At 46.4% G+C, this 20,229-nt stretch overlaps 1 protein-coding gene across 2 annotated transcripts in view; it reads left to right on the forward strand.

Moving 5' to 3' along the window:
- Positions 1 to 18,277, forward strand: part of GOLGA7B (golgin A7 family member B) — a 69,348-nt gene extending 51,071 nt beyond the window's left edge. Inside the window, exons 5-6 of one of the 2 annotated variants that reach the window (XM_040361272.1) lie at positions 11,199 to 11,300; positions 17,701 to 18,277. In XM_040361272.1, the coding sequence (XP_040217206.1) occupies positions 11,199 to 11,300; positions 17,701 to 17,802 (204 nt within the window). In that variant the 3' untranslated portion in view covers positions 17,803 to 18,277. The remainder of the gene's footprint in view (positions 1 to 11,198; positions 11,301 to 17,700) is intronic. The other variant, XM_040361271.1, reaches the window with a different exon arrangement.
- The last annotated feature ends 1,952 nt before the right edge of the window (positions 18,278 to 20,229 follow it).

The following is a 20,229-nucleotide window of genomic DNA, read 5'->3' on the forward strand; positions in this document are numbered from 1 at the left end:
AATATGTAGAAGAATACGTATCGGCCTAAACTGAGGAAAACATTTTTTTATATATTTTTGGGGGATATTTATTATAGCAAAAAGTAAAAAATATTCATTTTTTTCAAAATTGTCGCTCTATTTTTGTTTATAGTGCAAAAACTAAAAACCGCAGAGGTGATCAAATACCACCAAAAGAAAGCTCTATTTGTGGGAAAAAAATAACGTCAATTTTGTTTGGGAGCCACGCCGCACGACCGCGCAATTGTCAGTTAAAGCGACGCAGCGCCGAATCGCAAAAAGTGCTCTGGTCTTTGACCAGCAATATGGTCCGGGGGTTAAGTGGTTAAAGAAGTGCACATATAGTAAATATAGAATGGGTCGATTCTGCCGTTCTTTTTATTATAAGAATGTAGAGTTGCATAAGGCAGTTTCCTAATGAAGTCGCCGATGGTCTCATGTTTGGTCCCTATTGATATCGGAGAGCAGGAACGGTCCTTAGCCTGGGAAGTGACCTTCCACTTTTCTCAGTATCTCCCACAGGAAGTCATTGGTGGGAAATCTGCTTACATTTTTCCACTTGTTACCAAAAGGGCACCCGGCTTGTACAGGGAAGGAGTTGAATTTCGCAGAGAGTTGCCGAGTCTCCTCGCTACGCTTTACAGCTTTGAACTCGGTCCAAAAAAATCGTCACAGCTAAAACTCTGGAGAGCAGAATGGAGTCGCACGTCAGGCCCGGCATTTCTCATTGTTATCTGTCTTATTTCTTGGTGAGCAGATTTTAATCCTTCCTTCAAACGCTTGGGAAAGGTTGTCTCAACATGCAGGCACTCAGCAAGCTCAGCTAATTGCCCAATCTCTTTACATCACACCGTCCATCCGGGCAACGGGCCAAAGCAAACTCAACCTTTTGTAAGCTGGAAATTAATTTCCCAGCAGATCCTGTTCCCACCTCAACCCTGGCTGATACTGAGAAAGGATACATTATGTAGTGGGGAGGGATCGGAGCTTTTCTATATATCCCATACATACCTCCAGCAGACGGAACCTTCTAGTAAAACACATTGGCTAATTTCCTGTACAGTTCTGGATGGAGCCTTTTATTAGAATCGCATGAATCAATGTGGTACGTGTCGGCTTTACCAAATCACGTCATTTCTTCTAGTTATTCATTCTTCCCTTCAGTGATGACCTGCTAATTCCAAGCGTCTTCCTGTCTACAACCGAGGCAGATACCTTAAATTCCAAGCTTCCTCGTGTCTACAACCGAGGCAGATACCTTCAATTCCAAGCTTTCTCGCAACCGAGGCAGATACCTTCAATTCCAAGCGTCCTCGTGTCTACAACCGAGGCAGATACCTTCATTTCCAAGCTTCCTCGTGTCTACAACCGAGGCAGATACCTTCAATTTCAAGCTTTCTCGTTTCTACAACCGAGGCAGATACCTTCAATTCTAAGAGCCCTCGTGTCTACAACCGAGGCAGATACCTTCAATTCTAAGAGCCCTCGTGTCTACAACCGAGGCAGATACCTTCAATTCCAAGCTTCCTCGTGACTACAACCGAGGCAAGATACCTTCAATTCCAAGCTTCCTCGTGTCTACAACCGAGGCAGATACCTTCAATTCCAAGCGTCCTCGTGTCTACAACCGAGGCAGATACCTTAATTTCCAAGCTTCCTCGTGTCTACCACCAAGCCAAGATACCTTCAATTCCAAGCTTCCTCGTGTCTACAACCGAGGCAGATACCTTCAATTCCAAGCTTCCTCGTGTCTACAACCGAGGCAGATACCTTCAATTCCAAGCGTCCTCGTGTCTACAACCGAGGCAGATACCTTCAATTCCAAGCTTCCTTGTGTCTACAACCAAGGCAGATACCTTCAATTCCAAGCTTCCTCGTGTCTACAACCGAGGCAGATACATTCAATTCCAAGCGTCCTCGTGTCTACTACAGAGGCAGATACCTTCAATTCCAAGCTTCCTCGTGTCTACAACCAAGGCAGATACCTTCAATTCTAAGAGCCCTCGTGTCTACAACCGAGGCAGATACCTTCAATTCCAAGCGTCCTCGTGTCTACAACCGAGGCAGATACCTTCAATTGCAAGCTTCCTTGTGTCTACAACCGCGGCAGATACCTTCAATTCCAATCTTCCTCATGTCTACAACTGAGGCAGATACCTTCAATTCCAAGCTTCCTCGTGTCTACAACCGAGCCAGATACCTTCAATTCCAAGCGTCCTTGTGTCTACAACCAAGCCAGATACCTTCAATTCCAAGCTTCCTCGTGTCTACAACTGAGGCAGACACCTTCAATTCCAAGCTTCCTCGTGTCTACAACCGAGGCAGATACCTTCAATTCCAAGAGCCCTCATGTCTATAACCGAGGCAGATACCTTCAATTCCAAGCGCCCTTGTGTCTACAACCGAGGCAAATACCTTCAATTCCAAATGTCGCTGTGTCAACAACCAAGCCAGATACCTTCAATTCCAAGCTTCCTCGTGTCTACAACCGAGGCAGATACCTTCAATTCCAAGCGTCCTCGTGTCTACAACCGAGGCAGATACCTTCAATTCCAAGCGTCCTCGTGTCTACAACCGAGGCAGATACCTTCAATTCCAAGCTTCCTCGTGTCTACAACCGAGGCAGATACCTTTAAGTCACAGTCACTGTCTCCACCTTAAAAAAAAAAAAAAAAACTTCCTTGCAAAAGAAGATCCTCATTCACTTGAACAGCTATGGTGTCCAAAGAATTCTATGCATCCATTATGTGGGGAAGTGCAGCGGCAATCCAGTTGTAGAAAACAGAACTGCAATGAAATTGAAGTTCTGCAACGCACAACAAGCCCAGTGGGAAGACAACCTGACCGAGGCGCTCACAGGATGTACAGCGATGAGTTGTAGCAGCTAGACACGTGCAATTCGTTTTGTTCCAAATTAGTTTTTTAACAAATTTCGACAAATGTGTTAATTCGGTAATATCCGAATTAACGCAAACCTGTTAACAAATTTTTCCAAAAGTTCGAAAACTTGGAAATTCGAAATCTGAAAATAAGGATGAAAATTGAAAACTCTGAAATTCTAAAATCTGAAATAATAACTATTAAGTTATAGGCATTGGAATTTCCTTTCAATTTGGCTGTTGGTGAACGTAACGAATTTATCCGAAATAACGAATGCTGCATCTAAACGAATGGAACGTTACAAAATAATAATAATAAAACATTTTTATTATTATTTATTATTATTAATCGGATATGTTATATTCATTTAGATACAGCATTCGTTTTTTTCGGATAATCTGGCAACTTCAGATAAATCCATATCCGTTACGATCACTAACAGGCAAATTTGAAAGGAAATTCCAATACCTATAATTTAATAGTTAGTAATAGTTAAGTTATTATTAGATGGTTATTATTTTCGGGTTTTCGAATTTACGAATTATCGCATTTTCTAATTTTTATGAATTTACAAATTTACAAAATTAAGGGCCAGATTCTCAAACGAGATACGACGGCGTATCTCCAGATACAGCGTCGTATCTCTGCGTTGCGCGGTCATATCTATGCGCCTGATTCTTAGAATCAGTTACGCATAGATTTCCTGTAGATCCGACTGGCGTAACTGTGTTACACCGTCGTATCGTAACTGCATATTTAAGCTGGCCGCTAGGTGGCGATTCCATCGAATTCCGCGTCGAGTATGCAAATTAGCTAGATACGCGAATTCACGAACGTACGCCCGGCCGACGCAGTACATTTACGCCGTTTACGTTAGGCTTTTCCCGGCGTATAGTTACCCCTGCTATATGGTGGCGTAAGTGCGGCGTACCAATGTTAAGTATGGCCGTCGTTTACGCGACGAAATTTGAACATTTTACGTTGTTTGCGTAACTCGTCCGTGAATGGGGCTGGACGTCATTTACATTCACGAAACCAATGACGTCCTTGCGGCGTATTAGGAGCAATGCACACTGGGAGATTTCCACGGACGGCGCATGCGCTGTTCGTGAAAAACGTCAATCACGTCGGGTCACACAACATTTACATAAAACACGCCCCCCTGTTCCAAATTTTAATTAGGCGGGCTTACGCCGGCTGATTTACGCTACGCCGCCGCAACTTACGGAGCAAGTGCTTTGAGAATACAGCACTTGCCCGTCTAAGTTGCGGAGGCGTAATGTAAATCGGATACGTTACGCCGCCGCAAAGATACGCCGTTCTACGAGAATTTGGCCCTAAGAATTTATGAATTCAAGGATTGACCAGGTAAAAAAAATTGCAGACTTTGTGGGCACACAATGAGAGAGAGAGAGAATCTGTAAAAAACTATAAAGTTTATTACAACATATTTAAAAAACATGTAAACAACAAACAAACAACACCCTGTATGGACACAGTTACCAGTTACCCAATAATGCAGTTATAGAGGACTGGACCTACGGTACAAAGATTTATTTTATATTGTATCAAGGTTGGAGAAACATTTCTGATCCAGTAATGCCTCCAAAAACTTGCTGTCCGACGTGTTTCACTAAAATATTAGCTTCCTCAGGACAGATACTGTGTAGGTGCTGGTAAACTTGTGGGAGAACTTGACCAAACTGACAGACAACCGAAAAAAACTAAACTGCATATGTGTGTGTATGATAGTAGGATACACATATATCATGCGGTCTATAGTAGACATGGCCGCCATCAGGGGGTACAGGCATTACACCTGTAAGGGGCCCAATGGTCCCTAGGGGCCCGGCTGGCCCCCTCCCGTTTTTTTGTTTTTTTTTGCATTACACCTGTGAGGGGCACGATGATCCCCAGGCCCCCCCCCACTTATTATCTTGCGTCATGAGAGAAGAGGTTACCCTTGTTTTTTTTTTCGTCAGCACACCCCCCTGTTCTCTGCTCCAGGGGGGCCCTGCCTAAAGCTGTGATGGCTGCCCTGATAGTAGATACCACTGGTATATAGTAGTTGCATTTAAAGGGGAGGTTCACCCTATAAAAAAAATTCTAACACTACATCCAGCCCAGTTCTGCAAATAAAATTACACTGACCTTCTTTTTTTTTTTTTGCCGTAGATAGCGTTTAGCCTTAGAATTCACCGCGGCTTCCGGGTAGGGAATCCCGCGGAAGTGGGTGTTACTATTGACATGCCAATTGATTGACATGCTAAACGACGGCGTGCACACAGCGCGTCACGACTTCCCGAAAGAAGCTCGGGTCGACTCTATTCGGCGCCGGTGCGCAGGCGCCGAATAGAGCCGAGCCGACCCAAGCATCCTTCGGGAAGTTGTGACGCTCTGTGTGCGCCGTCGTTTAGCATGTCAATCAATTGGCATGTCAATAGGAACGCCCACTCCCACGGGATTCCCTACTTAAGAAATTTTTTTATAGGGTGAACCCCCGCTTTAAGTATTTGGATATAAATGTGTCTCCTCTTCCGCCAAAGCGCTAGGCATCCAATAGGATCGCCTGAGGCTTTGGCCAATTGGGAAACAGGTTTCACGACCTGCCTCCTGATTGGCGGGGAGGAACTTTAGTGTGAAAATAGCGAAATAATTCATTCATTCGCTATGGTCACACAACTGGGTGGGCTCAGAGCGCAATGCTCTGCGCTCCGAGGCCACCCTCTTCTGTAGCCTATTGGAGCCTCTGGTTCTAATCAGGTGCTTCAAGAAAACACCCCGCGACATTGGAATCCATGGTCCGGTGCCCTCATATGTAGATCAGTGGGCAGGACATACGGATAGGGGAGGCGGCTCCTGTGCACCCTCTATGGACGGGCCGCCACTGACATTGGGAGCAATGGCTGTGCCCATGTGGCCTCTGCATCCCAATTGAGAGCAATGGGACTGCCTGCCGGGAACACCTGTGCATCCCCCGTACAGGTAAGGGCGGGGTACAGATTCATCCGCCTATTGGGAATGAGGCCTTATATTCTCCAGTCTCTTTCATTTATTCTTTGGTTATTTTTTTTATTTTTTTTCTCCTACCTCTCCACACTTTTTTTTATCAATGCCTTTTATTGTATTCTGATTCCTTTCTTGTATCTTCTTTTTTTATATTTGCTGAGTTTATAAAATAGAATTTCGGGTTGTAGGCGTAGATTCGTTTACCGTACAATTTTTGTTTATTTTTTCTTGCTGAATTTTTATTGTAGATTATTTTGTGTGTGTATAACGGCTACACAGACATGTATACAAAAGACAAAAATATACATAAACAGCGCATCTGGGGAAGCGTTTCACGTGGAATTGCTGTCATATCAAGTCAAATATTACTGGCTTAAAAATCCTTAAATGGGGAAGGAAAAGTAGACCAGGGAGAGGTCTAGAAGTAGAATCAAAATTAGTGAAATGGGGGGGGTGTCAATCACAGCCAGTGAGCCAATGAGGAGAGAGAATGTGTGGGCCAAACCACGGCACCGTGTGTGAATGGACAGCCAGAGGAGCGGCTCAGGAGTGAGCTTGCTTGGATGCCCCCATAGTAAGTTGTTTCTCTGGGAGCAGGAGGAAGGGACCAGGAGTGCCGGCGGGGTACCTGAGAAGAAGAGCATTACACAGAGCAGGTGAGTATGACATGTATATTATTATTATCATTTTTTTTTTATTATTCAAACATTGCCTTTAATATCACTTTAGAGAAAACAACAATCAAAGTCTATAGACAAGAAAAAGGTGACCTGTGGTTCCCAAACCTTTTGAAATCTTGCCATCATACCACAATTTTTTCTTAACTGACTTAAAGCAGAGTTCCACCCAAAAATTGACCTTATGCTTTTCGGATACCCCCCCCTCCGGTGTCACATTTGGCACCTTTCAGGGGGAGGAGGGAGCAGATACCTGTGTAATACAAGTGATTAACTTGCTTATGTAAAACATGTCTTCTTATCAATATGACCACATTTCAGAGAGGTGGTTGGGTGTCCTTCTTGGGTGGTTGGGTGTCCTTCTTGGGTGGTTGGGTGTCCTCCTTGGGTGGTTGGGTGTCTTCCTCGGGTGGTTGGGTATGTCCAGCTTGGGTGGTTTGGTGTGTCCTCCTCGGGTGGTTGGGTGTGTCCTCCTCGGGTGGTTGGGTGTCTTCCTCGGGTGGCTGGGTGTCTTCCTCGGGTGGTTGGGTGTCCTCCTCGGGTGGTTGGGTGTCCTCCTTGGGTGGTTGGGTGTCCTCCTTGGGTGGTTGGGTTTCTTCCCTCGGGTGGTTGGGTGTTCTTCTTGGGTGGTTGGGTGTCCCTCTTGGGTGTCCTCCTTGGGTGGTTGGGTGTCTTCGGGTGGTTGGGTGTCTTTGGGTGGTTGGGTGTGTCCTCGGGTGGTTGGGTGTCTTCCTCGGGTGGTTGGGTATCCTCCTCGGGTGTCTGGGGGTGTCCTCCTCGGGTGGTTGGGTGTCTTCCTCGGGGGGTTGGGTGTCTTCCTCGGGGGGTTGGGTGTCTTCCTCGGGGGGTTGGGTGTCCTCCTCGGGTGGTTGGGTGTCTTCCTCGGGGGGTTGGGTGTCCTCCTCAGGTGGTTGGGTGTCTTCCTCGGGGGGTTGGGTGTCTTCCTCGGGTGGTTGGGTGTCTTCCTCGGGGGGTTGGGTGTCTTCCTCGGGGGGTTGGGTGTCCTCCTCGGGTGGTTGGGTGTCTTCCTCGGGGGGTTGGGTGTCCTCCTCAGGTGGTTGGGTGTCTTCCTCGGGGGGTTGGGTGTCTTCCTCGGGTGGTTGGGTGTCCTAACTTGGGTTGCTTCTAATGAGCCCATACCTTTTCATACATCATCATCAAAACCCCTCCAAACCTTTTGTTAATTGTCTCAATTTTCAACTGTAAAACCTCTTCTGTTCTTAAATTTGTTTTTCCATTTGTGTGTTTTTCCCCTTTAATTGGCTCAATCTGTGTGCCCTTCAAGTGTTTAACAGCAAAGCCCCCTAATAGAATGCCTCAGAATAGCCCCTTATGGTGTCATGTTCTAGAGAGTCTGGTCCGGTTCCCAGATTCTGAAGACAAAGGAGATGCTGAAAGTGCTCTTCATCCAATAAGTGGACTCAATGGGTGGCTGCGGGTCCACACAATAGATGCGCCATTTTCAGGTCGGCATGCAGGGGTGCAAACCAGGACTTATTAGAGAAAGTAGACCATCTACCAAACATGGATTTTAATTTTGTGTTTTTAGTTCTTTGGATACAGTTCTGTATTTATTCCCCGATTCTTTGCTGTTTGATGCACAGCCCGTGCTGCACCATTTTGCCGGTTTTCACTATGGAGTCAAAGGTGGCCTTGAAAAACTTGGGTCAGCTCCACCAAAAATGTGGCTTATCTTTTCATAATGCAAAACCCGCAAGCATGTTTCTATGTTTAGTACTATGGCAATGGGTACCTACTTCACATATTTATCATGATTATGAGCGCTGCAGCACGGTGGCCAAGACCATACAGCGGTATAACAGGACGGGTTGCCCTCAGATCAGGCCTCGCCATGGTCCACCAAAGAAGTTGAGGTCACGTGCTCAGCGTCATATCCAGAGGTTGTCTTTGGGAAATAGACGTATGAGTGCTGCCAGCATTGCTGCAGAGGTTGAGTGGGTGGGGGGGAGGGGTCAGCCTGTCAGTGCTCAGACCATACGCCGCACACTGCATCAAATTGGTCTGCATAGCTATCATCCCAGAAGGAAGCCTCTTCTAAAGATGATGCGCAAGAAAGACCGCAAAGAGTTTGCTGAAGACAAGCAGATTACTGGAGCCATCTCCGGTGGTCTGATGAGACCAAGATTAAAGGTATTTGGTGTCAGATGGTGTCAGGCGTGTATGGCGGCAACCAGGTGAGGAGGACAAAGACAAGTGTGTCTACAGTCAAGCATGGTGGGGGGAGGGTCATGGTCTGGGGCTGCATGAGTGCTGCCGGCACTAGGGGGCTACAGATCATTGAGGGGACCATGAATACCAACATGTACTGTGACATACTGAAGCAGACCATGATCCCCTCCATTCAGAGACTGGGCCGCAGGGTAGTATTCCAACATAATGACCCCAAACACACCTCCAAGATGACCACTGCCTTGCTAAAGAAGCTGAGGGTAAAGGTGATGGACTGGCCAAGCATGTCTCCAGACCTAAACCCTATTGATCATCTGTGGGACATCTTCAAATGGAAGGTGGAGGAGTGCAAGGTCTCTAACATCCACCAGCTCTGTGATGTCATCATGGGGGAGGGGAAGAGGACTACAGTGACAACCTGTGAAGCTCTGGTGACCTCCATGCCCAAGAGGGTAAAGGCAGTGCTCGAAAATAATGGAGGCCACACAAAATATTGACACTTTGGGCCCAATTTGGACATTTTCACTTAGGGGTGTACTCACTTTTGTTGCCAGCGGTTTAGACATTAATGGCTGTGTGTTGAGGTTTTTTGAGGGGACAACAAATGTACTCTGTTATACAAGCTGTACACTCACTACACCACATTGTAGATACAAAGTGACATTTCTTCAGTGTTGTCACATGAAAAGATAGAAGAAAATATTTACAAAAATGTGAGGGGTGTACTTACTTTTGTGAGATACTATGTGTGTATATATATATCTATAGAGAGAGAGAGATATATGTGTGTGTGTGTATATATATATATAATCTTTCGCTCTATCTATCTATCTATCTATCTATCTATCTATCTATCTATCTATCTATCTATCTATCTATCTATCTATCTATATATATATAAATTAATATTACCAAAGTATTGGGACACCGGCCTTTACACACACATGAACTTTAATGGCCTCCCAGTCTTAGTCCGTAGGGTTCAATATTGAGTCGGCCCCGCCCTTTGCAACTATAACAGCTTCACCTCTTCTGGGAAGGCCGTCCACAAGGTTTAGGAGTGTGTCTATGGGAATGTTTGACCGTTCTTCCAGAAGAGCATTCGTGAGGTCAGGCAATGATGTAGGACAAGAAGGCCTGGCTCGCAGTATCCCCTCTAATACATCCCAAAGGTGTTCTATCGGGTTGAGGTCAGGACTCTGTGCCTCTTCTCTTCCTCCATGCTCCATGCACGGCTCAATGGTGGCACAGGTGAGCAGAGGCTGCAATGGGGGCACATGTGAGCAGAGGCTGCAATGGGGGCACATGTGAGCAGAGGCTGCAATGGTGGCACAGGTGAGCAGAGGCTGCAATGGTGGCACAGGTGAGCAGAGGCTGCAATGGTGTTACAGGTGAGCAGAGGCTGCAATGGTGTTACAGGTGAGCAGAGGCTGCAATGGTGGCACTGGTGAGCAGAGGCTGCATTGGTGTTACAGGTGAGCAGAGGCTGCAATGTTGGCACTGGTAAGCAGAGGCTGCAATGGGGGCACAGGTGAGCAGAAGCTGCAATGGTGGCACAGGTGATCAGAGGCTGCAATGGTGGCACAGGTGAGCAGAGGCAGCCATGGGGGCACAGGTGAGCAGAGGCTGCAATGGTGTTACAGGTGATCAGAGGCTGCAATGGTGTTACAGGTGATCAGAGGCTGCAATGGTGGCACAGGTGAGCAGAGGCTGCAATGGTGGCACAGGTGAGCAGAGGCTGCAATGGTGGCACAGGTGAGCAGAGGCTGCAATGGTGGCACAGGTGAGCAGAGGCTGCAATGGTGGCACAGGTGAGCAGAGGCTGCAATGGTGGCACAGGTGAGCAGAGGCTGCAATGGTCGGTGGTGGAATACATGTTTTTTTAAATGGTGTTGCCTTGGAAGGGGGTAGCCTTATAGGGTGAGTATAGCCTCTTATAGGGTGAGTATAGCCTCTTATAGGGAGAGTATAGCCTCTTATAGGGAGAGTATAGCCTCTTATAGGGTGAGTATATAGCCTCTTATAGGGTGAGTATATAGCCTCTTATAGGGTGAGTATATAGCCTCTTATAGGGTGAGTATATAGCCTCTTATAGGGCGAGTATATAGCCTCTTGTAGGGCGAGTATATAGCCTCTTATAGGGCGAGTATAGCCTCTTGTAGGGCGAGTATAGCCTCTTGTAGGGTGAGTATAGCCCAAAAAGCTATGTTTTCACTTGAAAAATAGGGGGTCGTCTTATACGCCGGCAAATACGGTATATATTTTGCCAATTTTTTTCTATTATGTTATTATTCCTGGTACGCCATTGGCCATTGGGCGGTATTCCAATCACCAGAACGTATGGCTGCCGCCTGTTTCTTCCGCAGTTCCCAGATAATTCGGAGTTTTGATTCAGAAATGTTTTCATTTTCTCATCCATCTTCTCTTTTTTTTCTGTTGAAGGTTTTGAAGAAAATCTCAAAATACATCCAAGAGCAAAATGAGAAGATCTTCGCTCCCCGCGGTCTCCTAATCACTGATCCTGTTGAACGCGGAATGCGCGTTGTATCCTTTTCAAAACTTTTTTTTTTTTTTTTTTTTCTTGCATCAGGTGGGGTAAGTGTTCATTTTAGTGATGCACAGTATTTCTGCCTGCTGTTATAATACATTTTAATGGTGCTCATTGGGGGCGTAGCTACTGGGGTCGCAGGGGTCTTAATTGCAACCCGCCACCATGCCACTCGCACACCTGTATTATAGTGGAGGCAGCATGTAGAGGAACCGATCTCCCCCTACAGCTGCTGAATGCCCCCTTTTCCTCTTCTTCCATTAGCATGCAGATGATGCAGGAGGAAGACGGGGGGATTGGCTCCTCTACATGCCACTGCTCCTACTATACAGTTTCTATCTGCTGCCCCCCCCCCCCCGGGCTTTTTCTGGACTCCTGTGCTCTCTACCGCTCCCCTGTGCTCTCTACCGCTCCCCTGTGCTCTCTACTGCCCCCTGTGCGCTCTACCGCTCCCCTGTGCGCTCTACCGCCCCCCTGTGCTCTCTACCACCCCCCTGTGCTCTCTACAACCCCCCTGTGCTCTCTACCAATCCCCTGTACATTTGTACCCCTACCATTTCACGAAGGAAGTGTAATGTACCCCATTACCAATTCACATAGGGGGGGGGCAGGATCTGGGGGTCCCCTTTGTTAAAGGGGTCTTCCAGATTCTGATAAGCCCACCGCCCGCAGACCCGCACAACCACCGGGCAAGGGTTGTGGGGATGAGGCCCTTGTCCCCATCAACATGGGGACATCCTCCCCATGTTGAGGGCATGTGGCCTGGTACGGTTCAGGAGAGGGGGGCCGCACTCTGTCCCCCCCTCTTTTCTGCGGCCGGCCAGGTTAACGTGCTCGGATAAGGGGTCTGGTGTGGATTTTTTGGGGGAACTCCACGCCATTTTTTTTTTATTTGGGGTGGAGTTCCCCTTAAAATCCACACCAGACCTGAATGGCCTGGAATGGATATTTGGGGGGAACCCCACGTCATTTTTTTTTATTCCAGAACTGAAGGGCCTGGTAATTGAATTTGGGGGGACCCCCATGCTATTTTTTTTTTTTATGAATGAATCCTCTCAGAATTGCCAGAGCCGACAATTCATTAGAGCCGCAAGTCAGTTTTAAATGTCTTTTTTCCTTCCAGAAATGACACTTTGTGCAGGGACAGTTCTATGTACGGAAAACATGCGCTATTTCACATGCTGACTTTACACCCCCCCCCCCCCCCCCCCTAGGTACGAAATTTAAAGGCATATTTCACTTTTATTGTTTCACATTTAGCACTATTAAATTCACTGCTCCCGAAAAAACAGCCGCTTTTAAAACTTTTTTTTTGCATTGATACATATCCCCTGGGACAGGACCCGGGTCCCCAAACACTTTTTAGGACAATAACTTGCATATTAGCCTTTAAAATTAGAACTTTAGATTTCTCCCATAGACTTTAACAGGGTGTTCAGCGGGTTTTCGAATTTGCCGCGAACATCACTAATTGTTCGTTGTTCGCCGAACAGGCAATGTTCGAGTCGAACTCGAAGCTCATCCCTACTCGAGTATATACGGTAACTTGTAAAGAACATATCTCAGAAAGAGGCTCGGGGGTGAAGGGGGTAATGCTCGCTCATGAAGTCATTGGCCCAGATTCAGGTAGAATTTGCCCCTTTTTTACGGAGGCACAGGGCAGAGTTTTTGCCCTGCGCCCCCGCAAATTTACTGCGCGCGATTCACGGAGCAGGAGCTCCGTAAATTGCGTGTGCGCTCTTTAAAATTGCCCTGCGTAAGGGCGCCTAATGTAAATGATCCCGTAGGGGGCGGGAATCATTTAAATTAGGCGCGCTCCCGCGCCGAGCGTAGAGCGCATGCTCTGTTGGGAAACTTTCCCGACGTGCATTGCGGTAAAAATGACGTCGCAAGGACGTCATTTGCTTCCAAGTGAACGTGAATGGCGTCCAGCGCCATTCACGAATCACTTACGCAAACGACGTGAAATTCAAATTTCACGACGCGGGAACGGCGGGTATACTTTAGCATTGGCTGCCCCTACTATTAGAAGGGGGCAGCCTTACGCTAAAGACACCGTACGGAAACTCCGTAACTTGCGTACGCAGGGCCCGCGCATCATTGTGAATCGGTGTTAGTATGCAATTTGCATACTATACACTAAGCACAATGGGAGCGCCCCCTAGCGGTCATCGCAAGAATGCAGCCTAAAATCTGCGTGGCATAAGAGCCTTATGCCACGCAGATTTTAGGCTGCAGTCGGCGTTACGATGTTCCTGAATCAGGAGCATTCGTAACGCCGGAGTAAGTCAGCAATTGCGCTGCGTAACTATGGTTACGCAGGCGCAATTGCTCTCTGAATCTGGGCCATTGTCCGTATCCCACCATCGGAGAATAACCAAATCTCTCCTTTCCATGGACTGGATGTGTAATGGAAGTGCGCAGGAACTCTGATAAGCTATAAAATGAGCCCCAATGAAAGAGACGATGGCTTCTCCTAATTCATGCCTGAACTCCGGGTGAACTCTTATAGCGTTTCTCGTTCTCTTCTCACCATTGTAGGCGGATGTGAGAATTTAATATCTCTCTGTTGTTTCAATTATGAATAAGTCTCGGAGGTGAGCGCGTAATCTCGCCGCGTGTTTATCAGCCCTCATTTCTTGCGCTCAGCAGTTTCCACGTCGAACGTGTTTTTTTTCGAGTGCAAACACTGGCCCAGATTCAGGTAGCAATTGCGCCTGCGTAACCATAGTTACGCAGCGCAATTGCTGACTTTCGCCGGCGTAACGAGTTCTCCTGATTCAGGAACATCGCTACGCCGACTGCAGCCTAAAATCTGCGTGGCATAAGGCTCTTATGCCACGCAGATTTTAGGCTGCATTCTAGCGATGACCGCTAGGGGGCGCTCCCATTGTGATCTGTGTATAGTATGCAAATTGCATACTAACACCGATTCACAACGTTGCGCGAGCCCTGCGTACGCAGATTACGTAGTTTGCGTACATCGAGTTTCGCGTAAGGTTACACATCCTAATAGCAGGCGCAGCCAATGCTATAGGATACCCACGTTCCCGCGTCGCGATATTTAAAATCTACGTCGTTTGCGTAAGTGAATCGTGAATGGCGCTGGTCGACCATTCACGTTCACTTTGAAGAAAATGACGTCATTTGGCGCAATGCACGTCGTGAAAGTTTCCCGACAGAGCATGCGCTTTGCAATCGGCGCGGGAACGCGCCTAATTTAAATGATTCCCGCCGCCGGCGGGATCATTTACATTGCGCGCGCTTACGCCGGGCAATTTTGCCGGCGCGCCCTCGCAATTTACGGAGCTACTGCTCCGTGAATCGAGGGCAGCGCAAAATATTTGCGTGGGCGCAGGGCAAAATCGTTGCCCTGTGCCTCCGCAAATAAAGCGCAAGTCGTACCTGAATCTGGGCCAATGTGTGCAGATTTCCTCCACCTTTCTTCCAGAATCGAGTCTGAACTTGTTAATGTGGGATGAATTACTGGCAATGATTCGAGGTTCACAGAGTTTCTTTCAAGTCCCTGATAATGTCATTAACCACTTCAGCCCCAGACCATTTTGCTGGTCAATGACTGGGCCACTTTTTGCGATTCGGCACTGCGTCTCTTTAACTGACAATTGCGCAGTCGTGCGGCGTGGCTTCCAAACAAAATTTACGTCCTTTTTTTCCCACAAATAGAGATTTCTTTTGGTGGTATTTGATCACCTCTGCGGTTTTTATTTTTTGCGCTATAAACAAAAGAACAGCGACAATTTTCGGAAAAAAAAAACACTAAATGGGCCAGATCCACAAAGTACTTACGCCGGCGTATCTATTGATACGCCGCGTAAGTTCTACGATGCGCCGTCGTATCTTTGTTTTGTATCCACAAAACAAGATACGACTGAATGTGGGCTCGATCCGACTGACGTACGTCTTAGTACGCCGTCGGATCTTAGGTGCATATTTACGCTGGCCGCTAGGTGGCGCTTCCGTTAATTGCCGTGTAGAGTATGCAAATTAGCTAGATACGCCGATTCTTAAACGTATGTCAGCCCGGCGCATTTTTTTACGTCGTTTACGTAAGGCTTTTTTCGGCGTAACGTTACCCCTGCCTCTATGAGGTGTACGCAATGTTAGGTATGGACGTCAGGACAGCGTCGAATTTTCCGTCGTTTGCGTAAATCGTTCGTGAATAGGGCTTTGCGTAAGTTACGTTCACGTCATCTAGGCATTGAGCAGGCGTAATTTAATTTAATTTCTACATATTTTTGGATTTACCCCTTCCTGAGTACTTTTTGCGATTCTGCACTGTGTGCGTCGCTTTAACTGACAATTGCGCGGTCGTGCGACGTTGCATCCAAACAAAACTGACGTCCTTTTTTTCCCCCACAAATAATTGGTGGTATTTGATCACCTCTGCGTTTTTTTTTTTGCGCTATAAACAAAAAAGAGCCACAATTTTTAAAAAAAACCACAAGGGCCCGGATTCACAAAGCACTTGCGCCAACGTATCTCGAGATACGCCACGTAAGTGTAACTGTGCGCCGTCGTATATATGCGCCGTGCCCACAAAACTAGATACGCCTGAAAATAGGCTTCCTACGACCGACGTAACTTGCCTACGCCGGCTTTTATTTACGCTGGACGTATTTGGCGCTCCCATTGATTTTCTATTCACATATGCAAATGAGGGAGATACGGCGATTCACGAACGTACGTCCGTCCGACGCAGTGCACGTAAAGTCATACGTCCGGCGTAAAGTTATGCCCCATAAAGGAGGTGTAAGTCAGCAGCATCCATGCAAAGGGCTGCACCAGGGAACTCAAGCCGACGTATTTTACGTAGTTTACGTTGTACGTGAATATGACTAGGTGTAGGTTACGTTCACGCCGTAGGCAGTGATCCGGCGTATCTTAGGGAGTAGATCCGACGTGATTCTGAGCATGCGCACTGGGATGCGTCCACAGGACGGCACATGCGCCGTTCATTATACGTATCTGTCTGTGACTCAGTCCATCATTTGCATGGGGTCACGCCTCATTTGCATGGGGTCACACCCCATTTGTATGGCTCACGCCCACTTCCACATACGCTGGCTTACGCCTAGGAAACCCAGCGCAGATTTGGCAGCACTGGCTTTGTGAATCCAGTGCTTGCCTCTCTGCGCTGCGTAAAGAAGATACGCTACGGCGGCATAAATATGCGCCGCTGTTTGTGAATCCGGGCCAATAGCTTTTACTTTTTGCTATAATAAATATCGCAAAATTAAAAAAAAAAAATATATATATATATAATTTATTTTTTATTTTTTTTCCTCAGTTTAGGCCGATACGTATTCTTCTACATATTTTTGATAAAAAAAGAAATTGCAATAAGCGTTTATTGATTGGTTTGCACAAAAGTTATAGCGTCTACAAAATAGGGGATAGTTTTATTATATTTTTATTATATATATTTTTTTTTTACTAGCAATGGCAGGGATCAGCGATTTTTATCGTGACTGCGACTTTATGGCGGACACATCGAACACTTTTGTGACCATTGTCATTTTCACAGCGATCAGTGTTATAAAAATGCACTGATTACTGTGTAAATGACACTGGCAGGTGAAGGGGTTAACACTAGGGAGCTAAGAGTGTCCTAGGGAGTGATTATAACTGTGGAGGGGGCTGGGCTACGAGTGTCACGACAGTGATCACTGCTCCCGATCACAGGGAGCAGAGATCACTGTCCTGTCACTAGGAAGAACAGGGAAATTACGCTTTTACGCTCTTCAGCTTCCGACCGCAATCGCGGGCCGTCCGGAGAACATCGAGTTCCTGGGACCCGCGGGCGCACTCACGAGGCACTCACGTGTGCACGCCTGCTGGGCAGAAAATTTAAAGGGACATACAGGTACGCCCATTTGCCTGCCCATGCCATTCTGCCGACATATATCGGCGTTAGGGATGAGCCGAACACCCCAGAGTGTTTCCAGCACCCCCCCCCCGCACCTCTGGCCACATGCGGTACTGCATAGCAGTGACTGTGGAACGGATTATCTGAGTTTCCATTGTTTCCAATGGGGAAACTCGCTTTGATATACGAGTGCTTTGGATTATGAGCATTCTTCTGGAACGAACGACGCTCAGAATCCGAGGTATTACTGTACATACGAAAAAATGCGTCTGAGTAAAACGGACTGCACATGCCTAGTCCTGTTGTCTTTAGTCTTGGAGAAGGTGTGTAAGTGTTGCTGTGTTTGTTGTATAGTCTTTGGTGTCCAGAGGCCCTAGACCAGGGGTCTCAAACTGGCGGCCCCCCAGCTGTTTTGCAGCAGCTGGAGGTCCGCCGGTTTGGTACCCCCTGATCTAGATGGACGGTCAGACAAATCACGCAAGTATCTTCCTTGATCCCTTCTGTCAAAGATCGAGATCTCCATCTACGAAGACCGGTGCAGCAGCGGCAGCAGCAGCAGCGGCAGCTCCAGCAGCCCCAGCAGCGGTGGAGTAGCCAGTCGTGCCCGATGACTGGCAGAGAGTCCCTGCGGGGACCTGTACTGCCGAGACGATGGCCTTTCTGAAATACGAAGACTGCGATATCAGAGCACAAGGTTCTAACGCTACATAGGAACTCCTTCTAGAGAGACAATGGAGAGTTACAATGTTTCCACTGACTTCCTTGGCAAGAAACTGAGTCAAGCAAAAAAACAACCAACCAACCAACCAACCAACGCACCTTTATAACAAAGGCTTCCGTACCACCGTTCCACCCGCCATGGAATGGGCAATCCGACTGCTTTATATTCTACTTTCTATCTATTTTTCAGATAAAGCGATTATAGCTGCTACATAAGAAATGGCGCATCGTCTCCAAACTCACAACCAATGTTACTTTGTAGCTGTAACTGGGATACACACAGGGGGGGACTGACAACTCATGGGGCCCCCCGGGCAAGAGGAGATTATGGGGGCCCCTGGGCAAGAGGAGATTATGATGGCCCCTGGGCAAGGGGAGATTATGGGGGCCCCTGGGCAAGGGGAGATTATGGGGGCCCCCCGGGCAAGGGGAGATTATGGGGGGCCCCCCGGGCAAGAGGAGATTATGGGGGGCCCCCCGGGCAAGAGGAGATTATGGGGGGCCCCCGGGCAAGAGGAGACTATGGGGGCCCCCAGGCAATAGATTATGGGGCCACACAGTATATACACACACATATACAGTATACACACACACAGTATACATACATACAGTATACACACACACATACATACAGTATATACACACACATACAGTACACACACACACATACAGTACACACATACAGTATTCACACACAGTATACATACAGTACACACATAGTATACACACATAATACACACACACAGTATACATACAGTACACACATAGTATACACACATAATACACACACACAGTATACATACAGTACACACATAGTATACACACACACATACAGTATACACACATAATACACACACACAGTATACACTATACATACACACACACACACAGTATACACACACATACAGTATATACACACACTTACAGTATACACACATTATACACACATACAGTATACATACACAGTATACACACATACACTATACATACACACACTTACAGTATACACACACATACAGTATACATACATACACAGTATACAGACACACAGTATACACACATACAGTATACACACACAGTATACATACAGTACACACATAGTATACACACACTTACAGTATACACACATACAGTATACATACACACACTTACAGTATACACACACTTACAGTATACACACATACAGTATACATACACAGTATATACACTATACATACACACACTTACAGTATACATACACAGTATACACACATACAGTATACACACACATACAGTATACACACATACAGTGTACATACACAGTATACAGACACACAGTATACAGACACACAGTATACACACACACAGTATACATATAGTACACACACAGTATACACACACACACTTACAGTATACACACATACAGTATACACACACTTACAGTATACACACACACTTACAGTATACACACATACACTTACAGTATATACACACACACACACACACACAGAATACACATACTGAAAAGGTACTGGAGAGGCGGGGCAGCTATAATCTTGGTATTTTTTTACACAGATTTTTACATACTGTCCCTGGTTTTACTGAGGCTGGCAACCCTGTTGGGGTCCCCTCGTGGCATGGGACCCACCGGGCAGTGCCCGAGTGCCCAAATTTGTCAGTCCGCCCCTGGATACACATCAATCTTCTTCATCATCAGGAAACCGTTTTATCGTGAAAAATGATAGCGGCACATTTTCTCACCATTTAGTATATATCACTGCGATTTAAAAAACGATTTGGATGACACCTGCATGTTTCCACAATGGAATCTGTAATCACGGACTAGTTATTGGATGTTTCCTTTATTAATAATAATAAACGCACCCTGTTTGGAATGCTTCCATTGATGGAGATTTCTGAACAACAACAGTTGGGGGAAAACTCTCCTTAGAAACCGAGAATCAAGTTCAACTTCCCGACCCGGAAACCTCATCTTATTCTGTTGCCTTAATTTAAATAAAATGTAAAGACAATTGTAAATATCTCATTCAAAGACAATGACTTCCACGTTTTACCTTTTGCTTTGGTGTAATAATGGAGAGTAATGAGGTATTTTGTGCTGAGAATTGTTTATGGATGATAATGTCATTTTTAGCTGCACCCCCTCCCTATGACTTGTACATTTGTATCTCTGATAGTTTTTAGACATGTGCAAGTCTGTGTTTAGTTCCGAATTTGTTTAACGAATTTTGATAAATTTGGTCATTTACGAAATTTCTTAATTTTTTAATTAACGAATTTTCAGGTTTCCGAATTTCCGAAATTTCTGTCGAACTTAC

Source organism: Rana temporaria, chromosome 8 (assembly GCF_905171775.1).
Source record: "Rana temporaria chromosome 8, aRanTem1.1, whole genome shotgun sequence".
In the NCBI taxonomy this organism is placed as follows: domain Eukaryota; kingdom Metazoa; phylum Chordata; class Amphibia; order Anura; family Ranidae; genus Rana; species Rana temporaria.